The sequence below is a fragment of the Macrobrachium nipponense genome, chromosome 27, assembly GCF_015104395.2.
Source record: "Macrobrachium nipponense isolate FS-2020 chromosome 27, ASM1510439v2, whole genome shotgun sequence".
NCBI classification, from domain to species: Eukaryota; Metazoa; Arthropoda; class Malacostraca; order Decapoda; family Palaemonidae; genus Macrobrachium; species Macrobrachium nipponense.
In genome coordinates, this window is record NC_087216.1 from 30575868 (window position 1) to 30589388 (window position 13521).

The 13521-nt window shown below is 37.7% G+C and overlaps 1 protein-coding gene across 1 annotated transcript in view; it reads left to right on the forward strand.

Moving 5' to 3' along the window:
- The window catches only part of LOC135200653 (zwei Ig domain protein zig-8-like), a 39694-nt gene extending 30355 nt beyond the window's left edge, over window positions 1–9339 (forward strand). Inside the window, exons 6-9 of the mRNA XM_064229260.1 lie at window positions 504–676; window positions 4144–4273; window positions 6585–6761; window positions 7904–9339. Coding sequence (XP_064085330.1) covers window positions 504–676; window positions 4144–4273; window positions 6585–6712 — 431 coding nt within the window. The 3' untranslated portion in view covers window positions 6713–6761; window positions 7904–9339. The remainder of the gene's footprint in view (window positions 1–503; window positions 677–4143; window positions 4274–6584; window positions 6762–7903) is intronic.
- The last annotated feature ends 4182 nt before the right edge of the window (window positions 9340–13521 follow it).

A 13521-nucleotide genomic window follows, 5' to 3' on the forward strand; every position in this document is an offset into this window, starting at 1 on the left:
TCTTATAGTGGCTTGTATGATCTGTACATCATTCTGAGCCCAGCGTGTTCTAAGGCATCCACATGATGCGATGAAAAGATTACAGATTCAGTAATTACATCTTAAAATAAGGAGAATCACCAGGGTATGCTCATTCTTGGAAATTTAAAATTACTGGGACAAACTTGTAGGCTCCTCCGAAACATGATAATGGTGGAAAGAGTTTTGTCTATACTGATTGCCCAAGAGAGTATATTAGTTCAAGAAAAAAAAGAGCAGGACTTTCCGATTTAAGATATAATACAATTTATATATGTACATGTAACTATGCACATTAATGTCACTTGAGGAATGAATTACACAATCCACCACAATCAGAAGGACGAAACGAAAGTATTGTTTCCAATAAACACTGGGATTTTATCCTGAAACTGAGACGTATCGATGGAAGAATTTAATAAATTAGGACGCAAAAAGGCTTCTTACATCCCCTTACTTTTTTAATGTTTCTTTCACAACTCCAGGCGGTTACGGAACGCACATCACGGGAGGGAAGGAGCGGTTCCTGCAGGCTGGTTCCTCTTTGTCACTCGAGTGCGTAGTAACTCACACTCAAACTGCTCCCGCAACTGTGATGTGGTACCACGACGATACTGTCGTGGATTATGACTCTCCCAGAGGAGGAATTTCTGTACAGGTTAGTTCTCTTGAAGCAGTCATTAAAAGACCAAACATGAAGTAGAATCGCACACTGAGAGTCTCTCTGACAGTGATGAAACACAGAAAAAAAAAACTTTAAAATTAGCAGTACTAGTTTTTCATCGTATTTTTCAAATGTAAATACAACACATATCCAAAGTAACCTTACTGCAGTCATTTGTCCTTTTTTATGGAATGCTTACTTACTGTTCCAGATTAATAACATACATACAACTATATCTATATATATATATATATATATATATATATATATATATATATATATATGTCTATAGATATATCATATCACCAGTTGAAAAAATTATACTATATATATATTATATATATATATATATATATATATATATATGTGTGTGTGTGTGTGTGTGTGTGTGTGTGTATACATATATATATATATATATATATATATATATATATATATATATATATTATTCGAGCTACAAATGTCCTTTAATATCTAATTCGCTCTATCTCGGAATTGATATATTTTCATATATGTAAACCGAAGGGGAATTTTTTAGTTTCTAGTAATTTCGTCCCCTCATGGGATCGAACCACCGTCCAACGGACAGGGATGAAATCAGGACGACATTGACGTTAACGATTCGGCTAACAATGGCGTCCTGTTCTCGTCCCTGTCCACTGGACGAAATTATTACCAACTAAAAAATTCCCCCTCGGTTTACATATATATGGATTCCGAGGTAGAGCGAATTGGATATTAAAGGATATTTGTAGCTCAAATAATTTATATGAATTGCGGTATTATGATAATTATTCTTATATATATGTGTGTCTGTGTGTATATATATATATATGAATATATATATATATATGCGTGTGTGTGTGTGTGGTTAATTATCACCGCAAATTTAGCTCTAGCATTTTGTGGCATAATTTTGTAGTTTTTTGTAGCTTTCTCTTTGTGTTGTGGTCTGCTACCGTTTGGTAAAAGGCCATTTCTATTTATTATTTACTTTTCCATTATTTTCTTTTGCTGGACCTTACTTTTTATTCCGGGGAAGTTCTGAAGAAAAGCCTGAATTATACTTATCACATGTTTAGGGGAATTTGTTTCTGGTGATTAAGAATTAATTTCTCGATATAATGTGGTTCGGATCCCACAATTAGCTGTAGGTCCCGTTGCTAGGTAACCAATTGGTTCCTAGCCACGTAAAAGTATCTAATCCTTCGGGCCATCCCAAAGAAAGCTCTTAATCACCTCAGTGGTCTTTTTAAACTAAGATACACTTAACTTATTTATAGGTGTGACGCCCGCCTATAGTAGATTCACATCAACCGTGCATCTGATGTCTAGGCCAGTCCCTCACGACGCTCCTGATTGGCTGTTGATAAGCCAATCACAGAGCTGGAAACTCTCAGTCTCTCTCGAGAGTTCACATAGGGGGATGTATGTTCCACCTCTCCTGAGGGATACGTCCTTCAAAAGTATCCCTTATGAGAGGTGGAACATACATCCTGCCTATGTGAATTCTCGAGAGATACTGAGAGTTTCCAGTCCTGTCACTGGCTTATCAACAGTCAATCGGGAGCGTTGTAGGGGAGTGGCCTAGACATCAGATGTACAGTTGATGTGAATCTACTAAAGTAAAGGTAGAGGAGACCCTTTAGCCTTGGTTGGCAACCTTTGTAAGAGATGGTTACTTTGAATACAAACTTTATTCTCCAATCTGGGACTGCGCCATAGCCGTTGTATCGTGGCCTTCAATGGTCTTGGGTTCGAGTTCCCTTGCCTGAGGGTATAATCAGTCATTTGTCCTCTTTTTCATTCACGTTCTTGTTTTTTCAAAAAGTATGTAGGGCAGACTGATTAGAAACCAAAGCTGTTATCTATGATAACAGTTAGAGAGTGAGTCAGTGACATCATATATATTTCACCCAATTAAAATTCTAATAGACAATTAATAGATAGTTAATGTCTATTGACTAACTGCTGCGTTTTTCGGGTCAGCCATATGATCCGTCTTCAAAGTCATCGGAAATCATTTATCCTCGAGAGAGAGTGGCAGTGTGGAGGATGTCGAGAACAGACGCTATAAAAGATCAATAATTAAAAGCGAAGTGAAACGTACGTTAGAATATGCAGATTGGAAACTGATTGGTGTCTTAGTTAAAGGGATGATGTGGGATGTTAGAGAAAGGACATTATTAGATATATGGGCCAAGTTGTAGAGCAAGAAAATGAGTCATGATTGGTGCTTGCAGATGATACTACACTGGTGAGTATTTCTGGCCAAAAAACTGCAGAAATGTTTGCGAGGATAGAAAGTTGAGGGTAATTGTGATCATGGTAAATAAAATGTGGACGGTGAAAGAGTGGACCTGTTAATTCGTGTAAGTCTATAACAGTTGATGTTAGGATGAGAGAAGAGGTGAATTACAGAATAGGTAAAAGAATAGAAGGAAGCGTGAAATTCACAGGGAGGCCAAGGTGTCATGTGTGAAGGGATTGTGTAAGGCTATCAGGATGCTGACAAAAATACATGATTACCTACGCGTTGTAAACTGACCTATCAACCATTATAGTGGAGGTGGGTTGCTACCCACTTTAACTACTACACCTGAATTCAACAGGCTTATAGACAGCAGAGTCAGTATCAACTTACATTTCTTGATACCTCAGTAGCTGTTTCTAAAACAGACAGCAGTTCGAGTCTCACTGGTGACGACTCATTAATTATACGAGTATTAAACTATTAGCGGCTTATTACTGGTGAATATAAAATATATCACGGTGTAAGTGACAAAAATTCTTGTGTTTATACAAATATGCTACTGCAATTGTAAGGAGATTCACAAAGGTAATGCAACTCTTCAGGTTAGCAAATGCTCTGGGACACAGAGTAAATGATCACGAGTCATATACAGATGGGACAGGCTATACTCCCAAAGTGGCGGAAGATACATTTCATTCGAGGCTAAAGTACGTTATAAACTGTTCTTTTGCTTCTGACGACAGCAGTAGGCATAGCATCCTCACCAATACATATTGCTGTCGTCTCATGTTCTTTTTTCCCGAATGCAAAATTGACGAGAAAGGTTCATGAACATGGTACATAGTTTACAAAGGACGGCACACACTTGTAGAGTAAATGGTTTGAAAGAACAAAAAGAAATATTTACAAATGTACGCACATGAAAAAAAAGCATTGTTCTTGAAAGAAATGCTGCATTTGTCTTACATGCTCAATTTGTTAATAAAAGCATTTTCACTACATACTTACAGTTTAATTGATTCTCCTTCACTCCCCCTCCTAACAGCGTAAATTGTTTGAAAGAACAAAAAGAAATATTTGTGAATGTACGCGCATGAAAAAGAGTATTGCTCTTGAAAGAAAGGCTGCATTTGTCTTAGTTGCTCAATTTATTAACAAAGGCATTATCACTACATACTTAGAGTTTAATCGATTCTCCTCCTAACAGGTAGAAAAAACAATAGATCAGACAACGTCAAGGTTACTGCTGTCTTCAGTGGAGACTCAAGATTCTGGAAATTACACCTGTTATCCAGTCCTCGCTCCTTCCGCATCGGTCTCCGTCCACATCAGCAATGGTTCGTTTCACAGGAATTTCAGCTGTGATAATGTCAACTATTGATCAGTTTTAGTCACGTACTGAACTTTATGGATTGATGTTTTTCTATATGAATCCCCTATTCATAGAGAACACGCCATAGATGACATTAACGTAAACGAGGAAATGTCGATAAATTTAGTATTGAAATTATAGAAAGAAAAACAGATGGATGCCCAGATGTAGTGAAACAACATATCAGAGATAAATAATATACAAGAAATAAATAACAAACAAGTCATCCATATATAAATAACAAAACACAGCTTGAAAAAAAAGTTAAATAAAAACTAGTCATTGCAATGGATTTTATGACAACGGGAACATAAAAGAAATGAGGAAAAAATGCGCCGAAGTGCCTTCGGCGCATTCGAGTTTTCTGCACAGCGTATAATGCGGTATGAAATTCTCAGCTGTGGTCCGGTGGTGGCCTGTGTTATTGGCACATTTAGCTGTGCCGGACGTATGATCATGGCTAACTTTAACCTTAACTTAAACCTTAAATAAAATAAGAACTACTGAGGCTAGAGGGCTGCAATTTGATATGTTTGATGATGGGTGGGTGGATGATTAACATACCAATTTGCATCCCTCTAGCTCAGTAGTTTTTAAGATCTGAGGGCGGACAGAAAAGTGCTGAAGGCCAGACTAATAACCATCTCAATTATTTTCTTTTACAGAAAACTTTAAGTGAGTGTGCCGATGCAGTAATCACGGGAAGCAGGAATATTTTCATCATATTTTCCGTCATACAAACCGAATTAACAAGTTTAATCAAATCAATTAAGATCAAAGTATCGAAAATAACAAGGTCATCCAGTTCCTCCACTTTTAGTCTTCTGGAAAGGAGACTATTGTGCCGGCTTTGTCTGTCCGTCCGCGCTTTTTACTGTCTGCACTTTTCAGTCCGTCCGCACTTTTTACTGTCCGCATTTTTCTGTCCGTCCGCACTTTTTTCTGTCCGCACTTTTCTGTCCGCCCTCAGAGCTTAAAAACTACTGAGGCTAGAGGGCTGCAAATTGGTATGTAAATCGTCCACACTCCAATAATGAAACACACCTAATTGCAACCCTCTAACCTCAGTAGTTTTTATTTTAAGGCTAAAGTTAGCCAGCCATAATCGTGCGTCTGTCAACGATATAGACCAGGCCACCACTGGACTGTGGTTAAAGTTTCATAAGCCGCTGTTCATGCAGCATTATACCGATACTACCCAAAGATAGATCTATTTTTGGTGACCTTGATCGTACGATGTACAAAAAAACTAGATTCTGGTGAAGTAACTTCGGCGCATTTCTTACTTGTTTCTTTTTGCTTAGTGTCCAACCAAGACGATTCTTTAACTTTGCGAATTAATACTTTTGATTAAAATTTCTTATTAATGTTGTACAGCTAAGCTCAGAACTCATGCTACAGGACTGCATAGGATGTCGTTCAAAATTCACTAACTGACAACCGAACTTGCTCCATATATATCAGTTATTTCAAGGCGAAAACACGATTATTGCATGCAATAAGCCATAATATGTTTCATAAGAGGGAAATCTGTCATATATTTCAAAAATGTAAGAAAATGTCACGTGTAGCCAAATTTCAGAAAACACACTTACGAAACATTTTCAAAACTTTCGTTCACTCTCGCTGCTGCATTTGACCACAACGAAGCCGTCATCAAACTTTCAATACATACCCTACATGATAACATTTTTAGCGTAATGTTGAAAACTGTGCAAAGTTATTGATCGTTTTCGGTGGCGAGAAAGATAATCAACTAATAATGGGAATATTCCGCATTATGAGCATTAACTGAATTAGTATTGTATACATAGTTTTGTAGAATTTCCTTTCAATTATTTGAATTTAGACGACAAAAAACAGAATCAACTTTTCCAGCCAGATGCAACCATGGTTTTTCTACCATGAATCCTACTTTTCACTAAAATCAAGACTCAAAAAATAATGAAAAACATCATTATCACAGTTATTTATTTAGCCTATATCTTACTGTTCGATGAAAAGGAAATTCAAAGACATCCCATCCTCCGCTTCTTTCTGTCTTATGTCGCTCTCTTTGATGAACTTATGATTAAAGAACGTAATTTTTTATTCAAGATTTCAAGTACTTCCAAAGCCTAATGTAAAGCACATTTAATCTTTCAAATGTAAAATGACTGCAACACACTTAATATATTCAAAGAAAACTTGATGGCATAATATTATAACTACAATAAAAACAACCCACGATGGAGTGTACTGCGCAAAATCTTAATAGTTTGATCTTCGTTCCTCAGACGAATTGAGAGCAGCAGTACAGCATCCCGAGGGAGTTGGCGCTGCTGCACCGTCCCGTGGGAATGTTGCCAGCGTATTCACGTTAATGGTTGTATCCTTTGTCTTCAGGTGCATTGAAGGAACATGATTCTGTCCCGAATTCCTCTTCCTTGCCTTCAAGATCTTAGCTGAATGAGGTAGGCTTCTCCTCAGAATTGCTGTACGCTATTGATGTGATGTGCATGCATAGTTTTGGTATAAAAATGTCCTCCTAAATAACATAAACTGTTAAGGATAAAACCATCCCGCTGGAAATACTGAGAAATTCTACGGTTTCATGTTTCCTTCTTGTATAACGTAGCACAGTGATTCCCAACCTTTATACGTTCAAGGAACCCCTGAAACAATTTTTCATATCCTAGGGAACTTTTATCTACAGGCACTCTCTCATCTCTCTCTCTCTCTCGCTTCTCTCTCTCCTCTCTCCTCTCTCTCTCTCTGTATATATATATATATATATATATATATATATATATATATGTATGTATATATAAATATATATATATATATATATATATATATATATATATTACTTAAAATAAACCATATAATATCTACCACTGCTATCTGAGCAGTGTCAATTCAGATCAGCGTCATTTGCAATACAAATTTATTTCAAGACTTCTTGCGGAACCCCTGATGATGGAATGAGGAATCCCAGGGTTCTCGCTGACGTAGCATATTTATAATCTGCAGACCAGGTCACCAGGATAATATTTGCTTTACACCAGTGGTTCTTAACTGTTTTATTACAACGTCCCCTCTAAGATTTGGTCCTTTCTTTCAAGCCGCCCCCCCCCCCCCCTTGCGTCTATGAGTAAAATTCCCTCCCACATTTAAAGGAAAATAAAAAAAATGAGGGAGGGGTTTCGAGGGATTGTAAGGGAAGTCAAGTATTACAAAACATGGTCAGCCCAACGAGGCTAACTTGAGTAGTTAGACTCAAGGAAAGTTACGTTATAAGGCGATACTTTTACATTTTTTCATAAACTTCTGAATATTAGTTCCTCACTCTTGTTAAGAGAATAACGAAAATAATTAGAGCATTTTTTAATTTTTCACCAGGGCTCGCGCCTCCCCTGGAAATTGCTGCCGCCCCTAGGGGGCTCCCCCCCAAGTTAACCACTGCTTTACAACGTCCACAAAACTGCTCAGTACACTAGATACCGTAGCGCCAGAGAGAGAGAGAGAGAGAGAGAGAGAGAGACTTCCAGTTATTCCCTTATCCCTAATCTCCTTAGCGTGGCTCTGCCAATTCTCACTTTTGTCTCACTTCCAGATTGTCCTTGGATATGTCAGCGAACAAACGATGGTGCCCCACTGTGATAATGACCCAGTTCTGGCAATCCACCATACAGCTGCAGACGATGAAGACCCAAGATCTTACCAGGGCATGAGACACACACACATATGGACCGTCTGCCATTTTTTGGCCTCTTGTGATACCTCAGGTATGTTGTCCATAGTACCAAGCTCGTCCCCTGATAGGTTGACCTACCTAAGTTCACCAACCAGTGAACGGCCCAGACACACCTAAGTAGGCCTAAGCTGCCCTCGGAATATGGAGGACCAATGACCAACCATGTCCACCACCTAGGCCTAAACTGCCCTCGGAATATGGAGGACCAATGACCTACCATGTCCACCACCTAGGCCTAAGCTGCCCTCGGAATATGGAGGACCAATGACCTACCATGTCCACCACCTAGGCCTACGCTGCCCTCAGAACCAATGACCTACTAGGTCCACCTCTGAAAAAGACTGCCAAGACTTTCCTGGAAGAAACATTCACTGAAGTTGACGGTAGCTGCCTGGCAAGAGTTGGACACATGCAGTCAAAATCTTCCCCCTCGCTGAAGCCTAGAGTCCTAGACAACACACCGAAAGTGAGGAAATCTAAAAAAGTTGAAGACGTGTGTCTGTACATAGAGGGGCATGCATTGGGGCCAAGCCCTGTCTGAGTCAGTGGTTAGAAGTCAAGTCTTATGTCAGATATCTCCAATAATTGCTTCTAATGTTCTAAAGAAAGAGGTAACTTTCCTAAGTGAAAACTTACTTCATAAATCGGAAAACATTTGTCATGTTATTTTCTGAAAGCAGAAAAGTTCTTGTCTCCTTTGACATGTAATAGCCCAAGTATGTGATAGTGTAACTGAGGCATCACCCTGAAATAATTTGTGAAAGCCTTCAGCTATAATTTATTGAGATTGTGGAATGGTCCTTAAATGGCGTTACACCACCTCTTACAAATTACAGAGACTATGGATGACGTTGCATTTTCATGCATTTATATGCTTTGTAGTGTTGTATTTTTTGGTGGATTGTTAATTGTATTACTCTATGTGATATGAGTTATATGTTCTTTGCTTAACCTTTCAAAATTTGTCAAACGATTATTGTTAAACGTGTCGTAAATTATTCACGTTTTAAGTGAGACGTACCAGTGGTAGCCAATGTTGGCTTTTGTTGATTATCTGGGTGTCCTTACTGTGATTGACATCTCATTATATTATTTTTTTCCAAATGGTTGTGAATTTTGTACTGTAAACTTTCATTCTGAGTGTTGGTATTGCTATGAATATTATCGTATCACTTTTGTGAGCGTGTGTGTATGCTGTTTGTCTTATTAACCCATCTGGATTTGAGTTTATTTGGTACGGGCTGTGACGGATGATTTTGTGTTGCAAAATAAAATGAAATAGAAACTTCTCTTTATTTATTTTTTTTTTTTCGTGTGTTACCTAATATTTCTCCCTTTGTGAGTATGAACTAAGGACTGAACAGATCATCTTTCCTTGGATCCCTAGTAATCAGTAGAGAGGCAATTTACCCGTGAGTGTGTTTCTTCCTTGTGCACACGGACTAATAATTAATTCATTCTTGTTCAATCGTCATTCTACAGTTGTACAACACAAGTGGTCTCAGTTATATATGTAATATATATATATATATATATATATATATATATATATATATATATATATATATATATATATAATATATACACACACAGATCTAAGTACTTAATTTTATTAAAAATAAATTTAATTTAAGGTTCGCAACAAGCCAAGTAAGAATTGTTTTCTATGTTTTATTCTTTAGCAAATCAGTGTATTCGATTATAGTTTTGCTCTGTATTATACTGAGCTTACTGAAATCGCCTACTTTGAATAGAGAGTACTATTTTCCTTGTTCCATTCATCCTCCATACTTGGGGTAAAACCGACAGGAGTAGAGAGTCAGTAGTTTAGCCTGAAGACGTTGTTGAATCAACGGAAATGCCTTGACCTTCTTATTGCAAGACGAGATGAGACGTATTATTTCCTGTGTGCCTTTTGGAAATAATAAATTCAGTTATATAAAAGCATTGGAGATGCCTTTGAATCTCTCTCTCTCTCTCTCTCTCTCTCTCTCTCTCTCTAAGCAGGTTTCAACCTTTTAATCAAATCCTGAGGTGTTTACCAGAAATGCTGCAGCTTTACATCATCTCCTCAGTATCAGCTGAATTATTTCCTTTCGTCAAAACGACGGTCTTCCATGTTCTTCAGTCTGTTTGTGAACTTTTATATCTAATTTCAGTCTTATTCTCTGCATTATAGGGAGATGAATTGAGTAGTTATGAAAATCAAGATGGAACTTCACAGATGAACTACCAATTCAGTTTCTCACTCGGTGAACGATGACGTCAGTCATGCTTGGACTCATCTAGATGGTATGAAATAAGCCAAAATACGGAAATAACATACCGCGAGTCCTGTTCTGATGTCATCAGGAAGTCATACCATGCTCACGGGTACGATAATCTTGGAAAAATAAAATTCAGAACCTTTTCCCCAACCCTTGTCATGAGGGATGCTTTTGAAAGACGTATCCCTCAGGAGCATACATCCTGCCCATGTGAACTCTCGAGAGACTGAGAGTTTCCATCCCTGTGATTGGCTTATCATGAGCCAATCAGGAGCGTCGTAAGGGACGGGCGTAGACATCAAATGCACGGTTGATGTGAATCTACTATAGTTTTAAAAAGACTTCCCGCTAGTTTGAAATGACTCCTCAGTCGAATGAGCCTAGTTTTACATTACTCTACCGTCAAATGAACAGCGGCACTTCTGCAACAACTCTGGTGGACGCCTGAAATTTAAAAAGAAGTCAGGTTCATCCGTCTCCTTCAGTGTCCCTAACTAGAAGCGGTTCGCTGGTGTTCCTGGAATTCTTATTTATTTTTCCGGATGAACCTAAAATGCTCCCTTTCCATTTAAGAAACCTATAGCTCACTATCATGGCTCCACAACTAAACTTGGATTAATGTTACTTCTCTAGTTATTCTTCCTAACCCAAAAAACGCACAACCAAACACGCATACATTTTAAAATTATTTATCCAAGGTTTACCAACCAAAGCATGTTACGCAGGGGCGTTGCTTAGCATGAGCTTGGTAAAAAGGTGGTTGATAGTGGCCAGGTGAGTGAGTCTATACTCTGTTTTTTTCCATCTGTCCATCTGCCTGTGGTGGTCGCGCATGGTAACACTGCATCCTGGGCCTTAAATAGTTACGCTATGTGTAAGTTTTAGGTAAATAAAAGGATATCTGGGTGTACATTTGCAACTGAAAAGTGTTTTAATAACTTAATGTATGCGAATTACACCGTTAATATTCGAAATAGGATATTATTTAAAGCCAGGACGCAGTGTTACCATGCGCGACCACCACAGGCAGATGGACAGATGAAAAAAAAGTCTAGGTTTTTTCAGCTATAGCGGAAGACATTGTCGATGCAGGTAATAGTTCTGGAGGGGTGTGGCTTGATAATGGTGGATGCTGCAGGCAAGACAGTACACGTTCAAGACCCCATACAGGAGGCTCAAAAGTATCGAGAGGAAAGCAGTGAAATATGGGTCACTAAGATTAAAAGGGGACAGAAGCATTGGCAAGTACTCTAGTAAGTCACTGTGTCACTATTTGCTCTTCATAAGCTACTTAAAAAGCAAACAAATTCTGATGTAATTGAAGCCAAATAAAAGAATTGTCCAAATTCCCTGTGGTAGGGGTGTAAGAATACTACCACTGTGGGACCAGCGTGTCGTAAAAGGCTGGGCCCACCGCCAATAACTGTGAAAACTGCTCCCTTGCAGTCTTATTTTTTAGCAAAAGGCTCAATCCACTGCAAATAACTGGAAACTGCTGCCTTGCAGTTTTACTTTCTAGAAAAGGTTAGGACTACTGCCAATAACTGTAGAAACTGCTGCCTTGCAGTCTTACTTTCTAGAAAAGGCTAGGACTACTGCCAATAACTGTGGAAACTGCTGTCTTGCAGTCTTACTTTTTAGAAAAGGCTAGGACTACTAGCAATAACTGTGAAAACTTCTGCCTTGCAGTCTTACTTTCTAGAAAAGGCTAGGACTACTGCCAATAACTGTGGAAACTGCTGCCTTGCAGTCTTACTTTTTAGTAAAAGGCTAGACTGACCGCCAATAACTGTGGTTGATGACAGCAAGGGCACGCAGTCGTATAAACCCCATCGCCAAACAATAAACCATGCCTGATGTAAGGAAAAAGGCGCATCAGGCAACCGACCCCTTAATGTAGGGATAACGGTGGGAAAGAAGAAACGAATTTTCCATGAGTTTATAAAATAAATTGAAAATTGTTTCACCAGACAGAATATCGAATATCATACACTACTTTGGACGATAACATTTCTCTACTCTGAGAGTAAATCAAATAATAAATTCATCTCTTTTGCCTTATGTAAATCATATTTAGTGGCCTCTTGTTTTACGATTATTGAAGTCACCGCCATACATAATGCCGTTTGAGTTTAAACCACTTCCTAACTCGCAAAGGTTTCTTGCATCAGTTTACTAATAATGATACTTCCATTGCTTTGTCCCGAAAGCAGGAAAAAATGACTTGATGATTATGAATTTGTAATCAGTTTTCACTAGAATTAACTGAAATTTCTGATAATGAATTATCTTATCATACGCACCCGATAAAAAGTCATTGCTATCTAAAAATAAAATCTCTCTCTCTCTCTCTCTCTCTCTCTATGAAACGGAACAAGATGTTTAGGTTTCACATGTGAGGTTAGTGTTCTGAAGAAAATGAGAGACATGCTGCATAAAAGTCGCGAGTGGAAATAAGATTGAACTGATAAGGCTTGCTAAGTAAATTTATAGTTTTAAGTGGTCTTTTAAGTTGTCTTTGAATCTCTTCGTAGAGCTGCAAGACAAGCTCTTCAGGGCCATCCACAGCCTCCACTCCCACCTAACAACACAAGCCCCAATTGTGACAGAGTATGTGGCTCGAGAATTGGTCTCATTAGCCACATAAGAACCCATCAGCAACGACATCCCAAAGCATTCATACTCGAGTCGAGTGATAGCCAGGATGATGATATTACACCCATACATAAACATATAAATATATATATATATATATATATATATATATATATATATATATATATACATACATACATACATATATATAATATATTATATTATATATATTATCTATATATATATATATACATATATAAATGCATGCATAGATGAAAAAAAATCAAGGATAAATAATATTTTTTATATACATTCATATAATACACCCCATATATGTACACCATATTATACATAATATATAAAAATTTAATATTATACACATTAATATACAACCATATATTACATATTTATTTTATTATAATATAATTGTATACATAGATGCAACAATTCATATGATCACAAAAAAAACCTGCAACCTTTAAATCCTCCACGGTATCATCTACGTTCTAACATGACTTTTCATTTGACGGTATGCAGCTTTCGACGAGATATCATATTGAAAGAATGCTATCGCGTTATCTCTCCTCTTATCACAGGCCGAGTTCTTTATCAGTT